We start from the raw sequence: 11,589 nt of genomic DNA, 5'->3' as shown, positions 1-11,589 counted from the left end.
TGTAGTTAGTACAGCACTGGCACCTACTGGACAAACAGCGAATGTACACAAAGGCTGTTGTGATGGTTGGCAGTTAGTTAAAAGTGAAATGTAATAAAGTGATATACGAACTGACAGTACTAACAGTTACTTTAATTTAAACTCCTGGATATAAAACTACTACTTTGAGAAACTTGACATTACTTCACCAATCAGTCAAAATAACTCATTTTATTTGTCCAGATTACAATGTGGTTGAAATTTATTTAAATTTAAAATAATCTTTGACAATTTACAACAGTAATAATTAGAAAATGTTTTATTTTATTTTAGCAAAGACAAAAAGCAAAGAAGAATCCAGAATTACAACATCAAGAGAGAAATAGCTGAACTATAAAATCACAAAATAAACAAATAAACGTTTGAGGACAAAATGTAAATAAAACCCACCATTTTACATTTTTAAAATGAATAGTAGAAAGCACAAGTAGGGTTTAAACAGGCGAACAAAATGAGTGAATAATAATTAAATGAATAACATTACAAAACCATCCCATTTATAATAAAGGTTATTCTGCCAACATAAGCCAAATAGATGCATCTAGATCTTCTAGAATTTTTCTACTTCATCATACAGCAACAGAAAATGTGGGAAAATCAGTATGATTTCCAACATTTTAATCTCTATGTTTAACAAGCCCAATATAAACGAGAAAAGACTTAGGAGGTAAAGAAAAACTGAACAAATGTTGTCTCCGGTCACTGTAGAGAAGCTTGTTTGCGCTCACAGATCCTCCTTAGGTGACCAGAGCACCTGGAGGCGAACCAGCTCCTCCTGTAGTTGTCTCCGGGTGTAAGTCGACCACAGAGCTCCTTGGTCTCTCCTGTGATATCTGGCTGATGCTCCCAAAACCTGCAAAGGCAAGATTAAAAAAATGATTCTAAAGATACCGTAATCTCCCACCACTTCAACCTCTCTCACTCATATAATACATCATGTTGTTAAGATAGTTTCCTGCTGTCTTCTATCACCCAAGAAGTTGTTACTTATGTTTACGTCTAGTAGATATGTGACTTTTCCTGGTTGATACAGATGTTTGATTGTCTTCAATGTCAAACCTGCAGATTTTGATCGCTTCAAATTTTGTATTCTAAGGACTGTCACACATAAAGTTAAAAAGAATATGCTGCATGTTGTAGTGTTTAAATCCAACAGAAAACAAAGGTATTTGAAAATTATTCCCATTAATGAACAAAAGCAGGCATCTAATTTGTTTAAACTCAAAGTGTTGCTATTGGCCGATGCATTTATTGGCCAAAATTATGAAAAATTGAAGTTTTTATGCTTTTAATGTAGTAGTTTACCCAATTATTACCAATCAGAGCCAAACAAGAGAAAAAAAATATATCAAGATTTCAATCGTTAATGGTGTGACTGGCGTTTCTGTATTTCTTAGTACTTTGTCGTAGATTTATACCAAAGGCATTTTCTGTCCTACGTAACAAATTAATTTATTGTGCAAACATTATGAGTTATAACTGATATAACATTATTAAACTGGGCTTTTAAACTTTGTTTAATTGAAATTTGAATCTTCCTGTTAGGTTCACTGCTGTTTTATATTACTTCAAAGAGGAGAGATGTTGACATGATGATGATAAACTGATTGTTTATTTGTGCACACCCTTGAACCAATACTTTGCTGCTCACACCAGCCATCAAATATTGACAGTCTGATTAATGTTCAGCTGTCCTTGATTTTTCCACGTTTGCATCCTTTAGCCAAAGCCATTAGTTTGTAGAGAGGTTATCGCGGCTCAAAATGCTCTTGTTGTACAGAGGTACTGTGCCAGTGTGGATGTTCCCCAGCATTTTTTATATACCATGGCATAATGAAGACAGTCATTACAAAAACTTTACATATCTCCAAAATTCTTCAAAAGACAAAATCAAAACAGGTGCTCGGGAGGCTTCCAAGAGGCCAACAAAAAAGAGCTACAAGGATTTCTGGTTAATGTTGGTTGTGTTCTTCACTTAACAACAATATCCTGCATCATGTATGTATATGTGTAAGTTAAGGAGTAGGTTAGCGAGACAAAAATCTTTATTTCAAAGAAAAATACAAGCCTGGCTGAAAATATCCCAAAACTGTTATGGTCTGATGAAACTGAACTTGAAAAAGCCATGTTTCGCAATAAAAATAACTCTGAACATCTCCAAAAGAACTACATATCCACAGTCAAGTATTGTGGTAGCTACATCATGCTATGATGTTACTTTTTGTCAGATGGAACAATGGTTTTTATTTATTTAGGTGGATGAAATTATGAATAGTTCCAAATGCCAGTTCAAAAACAATCAGTTTTTACCCAAAACCTTCAGCTCACTGCTAGAAAGAAACAATGTCCTTTTTTTATGAAATTATATTTTAAACCATTAGCCTATTTTTTCTAAGCTGTGAAGCCAGACAGGTTGTTCTTTAGCAGGTGAGCAAACTGTCAAAAGCTTTACAAGTAGCAGCTGGCTTGTGACTTCTTGTGCCTTGTTTGACCCTCTTTCCACTCCTCCTCCGCCTCTTCGTTCCTGTGTTTACACTTACTGTGGTCCATTCTCCAAGGGGGTGCCGTCACTCCACTGCCAGGTACCGTCCACACTACTGCCCCTTAGACCGAGCCAGTATGAGTCTCCCTGACTCAGGCTCTGGGCCATTTTAAATAGAAACTCCTGAGAAAAGTGTCAGAAAATGTCAGTGTCCACATTTGTCTTCTGCTTAATCTTGGCTTGTAACAAATGCTGCATGTAAACTGTGTTACGTAAGCAGTACATTTATTGAAAGCCTAAACCTCCAATGACCTCATACTGCTTCTACTCCTTTGGTTGTTGTAAATCTATTCTTAACCATACTTACTGCTGCTGCTGCTATGCACGTATACATTCATGGCTATATATGCACATGTGGGACCTGTTCATATATAACCTTTGGAACATCGTATTACACAGTGCCCCCAAATATATACAGAAGGTGCAGAATATACCAAAGCTCCTAATTACCCACTCTTACAGATATATTAAGATATGCGCGGGATGAAACAACTGTCATGTTTTAATTGATGTTGTAACTGAATGCAATTTAATCAATTCTTTTTCTGAGATGCAGTTATATTCACTAAATTAGAATATGTGTTGCAATGAGGATTGTTTGTTAGATTAAGGGATTTTTTTTTAAATAACAATCCTTAAACAGGTATAAAAAATAACTTTTAAAAAGCCCACGTTCTGTATAAAGTAGTCGTTTTTGTTGGTCTGATGTAATATTATAATCTTAAATGTTGTGTTTTCATTAGTTGTAAGCAGAAAATCCTTATAACAGAAATAATGGCTTAAAAACATCAGTTTGTGTGCAGTTAATCTATATAATGCTTTTTAGTGAGCTAAGTTAGTGAAATAAATGAACTTTTCAACAATATTCTAATTTACTGAATGGGTCGGTAGATCTGGCAAGAACTGTGCATGATCACCTGCTCCTCCTCTGTTTTGATTGTAGCCACAGCGCCTCCCTGTGACATGCAATGGTACTGACTGCTGATCCAGTCTGCTCTGTCCTCACTGAAATAGAAACATTTCTCTCCTTGAAGAGTCCAGTGAGCCAGACATGGTCTGCACTCTCTTTCTGTTTGAAAAAATAAAGTACCGGAGAGAAAGAAAATAAGGTTTAGAATTTGTCCTAAACTGCTTGAAAACATCAAAACCTCTTTATCAGTTTTGTATGGGTTTTAAATATTCCAGTTGGGAAAACATCACGGTTTGACTCCTGCTCCTACAAGAGTCATTCAGTGATTTCCATTAATCAGCAAAACAGCAGGATATTACTAAAATTATCGTTTTCTTTTTCAAAGCATATTAACACAATTCTTGCTTAGGCATAATCACTGCCTGTTCATGTCAATATAAAGTCATGTATAATTTTCCATTGTGAGTTTAAGTTTACATCAAAGTTTAGTAAACAGCTAGTTCAGCTTCTTACTGGATGTTTCTTTTAAAGTTGTTAACTCATCACTATCATTTGAAAGACCCTGAAAGAAGAAAACTCATATTTTCATTTTCATTATTAATAATGCACTGATTGGGGCATTACCAAATTTTATCTGTAGTCTGCTCAAATATAATTTACAGTGTATACAAGTAAGCCCCACATTATTCATATTTCTAGCAGATTTAGGTTTACAGTAATCTTTGAATTTTGCCAATATGTTTCAAATGACTGGAAGTCATATTAACACTTTGGAGCCCCAACTTGAATCTGAAACAGAATCTGTGGTGAGAGTTACAGATTAGGGTGATGGCAAGGAGAACTACCAATTATCAAAGACTTTGAGCTCGTCACCAAAAACAAATAATCTAATTACCAAACATACAAAAGTTGGTCAGCAATTATAAGAAGGATTTGACTGCTGTAATGTCAGTAAAAATGTTTTTTTAGATTGATACTCCTTTTATATTATTTTTTCTTTTGAAAGATTCCAGTCTTGTTTCCCATCATAAACAAATTTCTGTTGAATAATTTGTTTTATTTAAATCTGTCATGTATATCAATGTTTTTTGCCATAACTATATAATTTCCTATATAAAAAGATATGGAAATCAACTGGAATAAATTCCAGAACATATCTAACTTCACTTAGTAATTTTGAACAACCTTAAAAATTTTTTTAAAATGTTTACTGCTTTTAATAAGGTTTGGTGTATAGAGTATTCATGAGTTTTTTTCCCTTTTTATGTCTTGTTAATTTTTTGAAATATTGGTATTTTGTGGTTGTCTTTATTCTTGTGTTTAACCAGTCTATTTCTATATAAATATTCTGGGTTAGCTTCACTCTTTCAAATGTAATTCTTGTGCTGTCTGTTGGCAATGTGTCCATACAAAATTACTATGGAAATTAGACAAGTTTTGTTGAAACAGTTTGTGCAAAGAATTTCTGTCATGTTTAGAAAGTGAGACTCTAGTAACAAGCAGCAATTAACACAACAATTAAGGAGTTTAAACGTTTTATTGTTTAATGAAATTGAAGGTCCTTCTTGGGTTTGGAACTGGATTCCAGGATGGCACTAGGATGAGTGATAAGTGATTAATATTTGTTATTGAAATGGCTGAATAATGATCATGAGAAAAAGAAGCGGAATCTTACTGGTGAAGAGGAGAATTGAGTTCCAGGAGGTGGTGAGTCTTCCCACAGAAACTAAGGTTGGCAGAGGATTGGTATAAGGTGGCAAGAAATGTTTGTCCCTTTCCTTTCAGGTTCATGGTGAGGAATTATGGAATGTTGAGGGGTGGACAGGCAGCTGAGTGAAGCAAGGGAAGTGGTATGAAGTCTGGACTGCTGTCACCAGGAGGGCTGCCAGACAGGATTGAGGAAGGAGCCAAAGGATTCCTCCACGCAGAAGCTAGAAGCTAGGAAGCAGACCACAGCAGCCCAGGCGGAGGACATCAAAGGTAGGATCTGGTTTCTGTTGAGAAACAAAACAGGGAAGGTAATTTTATGCTCTGTGATGAGCAAAACAGTAAGTGTGAGAGCCTGCAGGCATTGGATGTGGTAAGAAATATGGTCTGCTGTCACCAGGAAGGCTGCCAGAGGAGAGGTAGAGTGGATTGAGGAAGGAGCCAAAGGATTCCTCCACACAGATGCTGGAAGCTAGGGAGCAGACCATGGGAGCCCAGGCAAAGGACATCAAAGGTTGGGTCTGATTTCTGTCGAGGAAAGCACTGGAGGTAAGTTCCAGTTCGAGGAGCAAAACACAATACGTTTCAGAGCCTGATTACCACTTGTATGAGCAAAACAATGTGGTGTCTGCGTCAGGGAACCAGCTCCTCCTGATGAGCCTTAATGAGCTTCAGCTGTGGAGGCTGCACCTGCTGGTCACAACCTGAAATGAGAGAAGGAGAAACACACATGCAGCAACCTGCACACACTTGTGTAGATGTGACAATTTCTAGGTTTAATTGCAGTGGAAAGGCAGGGCCTATATTTTACCCAAATATGCAAATTACACTTGAGCTTTGTGGCATCAAAATTTGCCTTTTTTACAAGTTTTAACCCAAAAAACATTGAAACACTTTTGAGAAAATCAAATAACATCTTAAAGAAATCACAAGTGCATCTAAAAAAGCATATCTTATGCAACTTTTGTTTTAAATAGTTTGACATTTCAACTAATTTGGCCTAAATCTGTTTGTTAGGCCTTTGCTGTTATGTGTTGCCTTCTAGCCAACTGTAAAAGGCCATCCTTTTTTATTAACATGTCCTGTCACGTAAAAGCCCATCCTTAAATCTGAATTAGTCAGAATAACTTCTCACCCATTATCAGCAGTTATTTACAATAAACAGCTGTGAATTTTGTTGAATTTTAAAACTTGCTCAGGAACTCACCACCAGTAGAGGAGTTGCTAGTGGGACAGTACTCATTCAGAGCAGGATACTGGATGAACAAGAGGTGATGGGACTGGTTGAGCTTCTCCAGCCTGTTTGTCAGCTCTCGCAGTTTGTTTTCTTGCAGAGTTGACTGAGACTGAGATGTCAAGGTGATCTGAACCACTGTGGGAGCACACACACAATCACACAGGCATGTACATACGCCGTTATGTTCAATAAGTAAGAACAATGTTGGATATCATTTATTTCAGTAACTCAATTTACTGAGTGAAACACATAGAACAATTACATACAGACTGATCTTTCTCTTAATTATGATTATTTTCTGCTTACAGCTAATGAAAACATGACATTAAAGGTTAGACTATAACATCAGACTGATAAAAACATTTTTAACACAGAAATGTGGGTTTAATAAAGAGCATGTTTAATATCTGCTCAAGGTTATTTTCAAAAGGTACTTCTGACAAACGAGTCTCATCGGAACACATATTTGAATTTTATTATGACTGTAGAAGATTATCCTTGAATTTATCTATAGATAGACAATTAAAGACCTGATTTGACACAGAGAAAATTACGAAGACTGACAGAAGTAAAAGATGACAACCATTTCATAAAGAAGATTATTCTAAGGATAGAATATCAGCACAAAATAAGCACAGAATATCAGTGATGCTGAAAATGTCATAAGTGGTCCACGGATTTGGAAAAGATTTATAGCTATACAGATGAAAAATGTTCAATATTCAATAGTGTGGGTGAAAGAATTTGTGAGATACACTCAGAGGTATGCATCATGTGCGCTGCTTTGCAAAAGCACCCATACCTCTTGGACATTTTCACATTTTGTCACATTACAACCACAAACGTCAACGTATTTTACTGGGATTTTGTGATACACCAACACAAAGCAGCACATTATTGTGAAGTAGAAGAAAACAATTTTGTTCTGATTTTTAATAAAAAATAATCTAAAATAAATTTTTTTATTTGTATTTACAGTAAATACAGGGTTAGAGACAGCAAAAGACAAGAAACTGGGACAGAGGTTCATTTTCCAGCAGGGCAGCAACCTTAAAAATAGAGCCAGAGCTACAATGGAACAATTAAAAAAAGTTCAAAGTCCAGATATAAATCCAACTGTCCATCTGGGGCAAGACCTGAAGATTGTATTCCAATGTGACTTAGATGAGCTATTTGTAAAATAGGGTTGGATACAAAATTTCCTTCTTCAGATTTGCAAAGCGGGTAGAGATTACCTCAAAAGCATAGAAGACTTTTCAGACTTTTATTTGTAAAAGGTTTTGAGAACAATGGTTTATTTTTTCTACTTCACAATTATGCACTACTTTCTGTTGTTCCAACATATCAAATCCCAACAGGATCATGTGGATCTATAAGGTACTGGAGGAAGTTCTAGGTCACAATATTTTTTGAACAAATGAAAACTGATGTAAATTACATTGTATAGCTGCCACAGTTGACTGATCATCCATGGGTGATTTCAGTACTCAGAGTCTCAAAAAATGCTTTCCAACCACATCAACTGAAGAAGGAATGAGGAAATGTGCTTTAGAGAAATGTTTTCATTAATATTGCACTACTGAGGGATTTCAGAGATTTGCACGATCAATGTCAATGTCCCCATAATTGGTTCTGTATGTATATTTATAATGGTCACAGTTCAAGGTGTAAGATTACATACTCACAGCAGAGAGTCTGCAACAGAGTCACGATGGTGAGCAGGAAGCAGAGCAGAGATAAGTAATGAGCCAACTGTCTGTGGTCACTGAGTGAAACTAACAGACAAGAGCACAAACAAAACTACATTTTAAATCATAACAGATTGCCATGTCGGCATAAACAATGTTTTAAAGAGTTAATTCCCCAACATTAGCTCAGAAATGGAGTATACATTTTTAACCACTTACCGTTAATACAATCAAGTCATGCTGATAGTTTTGACTTTAATTTTGAGAAATATTAAGGTGAAATGCGAGTCACATAGAACATGCTTTCCAGGTTACTGCAGAAGAAATACCAACTATATTCACCTTAACTTTGAAAAAAAGCCTTTTACAACACCTACTAAAACTAAAACAAGTAACATGGCCCTACACCACTTAGCTTCAGTTCAATTTACTAAAACGAAATCTAATTATAACCTCTATTTTTACTTAAAAACAGCTTTTAACTTCAGAGCAGAAAACGCTCAATAGTTAAATTATTACCAAAAACCCATAATGAGTTTGCAGTAATGTTTTAAAAACCACTTGAAACAGTTTAATACATTTTGATGCAAAAACCCCCTAAAACAAACAATATTTCAAGTACAGGAACACCCACTTAAAGCACTTGATCTTTTGTGCAGGTGAAAAGCCTTACATGTTTAAAAAAAAGGCCCATAATAATAGAAGAGCTAACCCATACACGTGTCTGTGCAATTACACCATTTAGGTAGAATAGAAAAAAAAAAATGATTACATTTTCCTGTGGTGGCTTTAGTTTCTCCTTCCAGCAAAATTAAGCCATTGTTTACTCCCATGATGATCTCATCAAGCATCAACAGTAAAATAAATGTCACTCTTACTCCTACATTAGAACATACATTTTCTGTCTTAAGCTATGTTTCCAAAGCATGCAAACCTTTTAGTGTCCCTACTAGCATCAGGCACAAAAGAGAGGCTGCGGAGACCGATGCTGTGTTTCATATGACTACTAAATTGCTGGCTCTCCAGCTGTATGCAAAGTAGAAGTGAATGTGATAGCCAAATACGTCTTTCAGAAAATTTCAACAACACAATGGGGGAATATGCAGTGTTGTGTGATTCTGATAGGAAATTAAAGAGATATCATATTTCTCCTATTTTAGCTTCCCTTCATTGGCTCCCTGTTAAATCCAGAATAGAATTTAAAATTCTCCTCCTCACATATAAAGCCCTTAATGATCTAGCTCCATCATACATCAGAGATCTGATTGTTCCATACGTTCCTAACAGAGCACTTCGTTCTCAGACTGCAGGTTTACTGGTGGTTCCTAGAGTCTCTAGAAGTAGAATGGGAGGCAGATTCTTTAGTTATCAGGCTCCTCTGCTGTGGAACCAGCTCCCAGTTTTAGTCCGTGAGGCAGACACCCTGTCTACTTTTAAGGCTAGGCTTACATCCATTAACATTTACTTTTCCTTCCCATCGAAAGTACTCCTGGATCAGTGCTTTTGTGTTCTTTTTGTGTCTCTGCTCTGTTCTCTGAAACCCCCAGTCGGTCGTGGCAGATGGCCGCTCACACTGAGTCTGGTTCTGCTGGAGGTTTCTTCCTGTTAAAAGGGAGTTTTTCGTCTCCGCTGTCACTACATGCATGCTTAGTATGAAGGATTGCTGCAAAGTCAACACCAGTGACTGTCCACTGTCTCTACATGCTCATCTGGGAGGAGTGAATGCTGCAAGTCACTGACTGGATGCAATCTGCTGGGTTTCCTTAGATAGAAAAACGTTTTATCCAATTTGAATAAAAAGCTAACTCCGACTGCACTGTTCAATTGTTAGTATTAATTGGAATGTATGTACCTGACTGTTGTGAAGTGCCTTGAGATATGTGTTGTGAATTGGCGCTATATAAATAAACTGAATTGAATTGAACTGCAAGTGACAGTTTCTTTAATTTAAGAAGTGTTTATGAAAATGAAGATGTCTAATTTTCAAAGATTTAAATAAAATATTTGGTTTTACTCTCTAGAACTGACCAGGACATTACACAGTGCTCCTATAAAATGATTTTGTCTTCATGTGTCATCACAACAACCCTTGTTGCCTTAGTGTTGCCTTAGCTTTCATGATATTGTATCATTGTTTAAATGCCTCAACACGTTGCCTATGTATGTTTTAGCAAAGTCATGTTATTCTGGGCTGATATGCTCATACTGGTAGTAGTAGTACTGGGTTGCTACATCCAAGCAGCTTGCACAGTAGTGTAGTTGTTAGCACTGTTGCTTCACAGTAAACCTATGTGTCTGTGTGTAGTAGCCCTGTCATGGGCTGGTGACCTCTCCAGGGTTGAAAATCATATGCTTTCCACAGACTTTTGGAGTCTTCTAATGATGCTGTCCATCTTCTTCAAGATCTGAGATGTTGTCGTCCTTTTATGTCAAACCACTCTGCCCATTCTCCTGTGATATTCTCCACAGAGTTGCTACTCAGTGGATATTTTCTAATTTTTTAAACCATTCCCTGTAAATCAGAGGGATGGTTGTTAATAAAACAATAAGCTGAACGACAGCCTCTGAAATACTAAGACCAGCCTGTCTGGCACCAAGTTCAAAGTCTTATTCATTTCAATGTTCAGTTTTAACTTGAGTTAAATTTGCCTTCACTATGTCTTGATGGCTAAATGTATTTATTTTCTGACATCTGATTTGCTAATCTGGTATTTGTCTATACAAGTAATTAAACAGGTGTACCTACGAAGGTAACAAGAAAGTACATATCCTTGCCTCCTAGCCTTCAACAGAAACTTAGGATATCACAGCAGCAAAACACTCTAAGGTGGGACCACCTTAGAGTGCCAGGGGGCCTGGGCCAGTGTTATATATGGGTTTCTCCAGGTCTAGAAGCAGTCTTCTAGGGTGTTATCGTGTATTATCTTCTTTTTTCTTTTTTTTCTCTATTCTTTTCTCCTTCTCTCACATTTTCCTTTTTGCCCCACCTCTCTCTCTTGCTTGCTTCTTTTTCGTTTCTGTCTCCGTGTCCATAGCATTTGAAATAATCCCAAAGCAGCTTCTAATACAGTTTCTTTCATATATATCAAGTGGAGCATTCTAGCATAAGCTGTAATGCTCCACATGTGAAAGTAAATCTGTTGGGCTTCTTCTTGGCACTCAGTGCCAAGGACTGCTGGACTGCCGGATAGGACACATTACAAAATAAAATAACAAACAAAAAAACAAAACAGGTATGAGACCTGGAAGACACAGGAACATACCATCTTTGATGATGCTGCACAAATTCCATTCTGACACAAAATTCTAAAGTTTACTCTATTCTTGACAGTGCTAGGGTAGACTGACAAGTTGCAGTGGATCTGGCAGACAATACCAACGGTTTGTTAGTGTAGGCTGTCCACTAACATAGTGCTATATCCTACTGATATGACCATTTTTTTGTTGTTTGCTTTAATAGATTAGT

General features: G+C 36.5%; 1 protein-coding gene across 4 annotated transcripts; it reads right to left on the bottom strand.

Moving 5' to 3' along the window:
- Nucleotides 1-282: 282 nt before the first annotated feature.
- Nucleotides 283-9,056, bottom strand: LOC124879025 (C-type lectin domain family 1 member A-like). Of its 4 annotated transcripts, none has more exons than XM_047383287.1 (6): nucleotides 8,896-9,056; nucleotides 8,121-8,210; nucleotides 6,406-6,570; nucleotides 3,499-3,650; nucleotides 2,580-2,704; nucleotides 283-892 (listed from the first exon to the last, which is right to left on the bottom strand). In XM_047383287.1, exons 1-6 carry the CDS (start codon nucleotides 8,972-8,974, stop codon nucleotides 739-741), a joined length of 765 nt encoding a protein of 254 aa, XP_047239243.1. In that variant the 5' UTR covers nucleotides 8,975-9,056; the 3' UTR covers nucleotides 283-738. The 4 variants fall into 4 exon arrangements, 2 of the variants coding, with proteins under 2 accessions (XP_047239243.1, XP_047239244.1); XM_047383288.1 differs by lacking the exon at nucleotides 8,896-9,056 and adding an exon at nucleotides 7,874-7,957 and having other exon boundaries at nucleotides 8,121-8,200; XR_007040933.1 differs by lacking the exons at nucleotides 283-892; nucleotides 2,580-2,704; nucleotides 3,499-3,650; nucleotides 8,896-9,056 and adding exons at nucleotides 5,010-5,086; nucleotides 5,167-5,485; nucleotides 5,596-5,726; nucleotides 5,802-5,902 and having other exon boundaries at nucleotides 8,117-8,208.
- Between the last annotated feature and the right edge of the window lie 2,533 nt (nucleotides 9,057-11,589).

This window comes from Girardinichthys multiradiatus, chromosome 13 (assembly GCF_021462225.1).
Source record: "Girardinichthys multiradiatus isolate DD_20200921_A chromosome 13, DD_fGirMul_XY1, whole genome shotgun sequence".
Taxonomy (NCBI): Eukaryota; Metazoa; Chordata; class Actinopteri; order Cyprinodontiformes; family Goodeidae; genus Girardinichthys; species Girardinichthys multiradiatus.
Note: the sequence above shows the minus strand (reverse complement) of the source record. Positions and strands in the feature narration are given on the sequence as shown.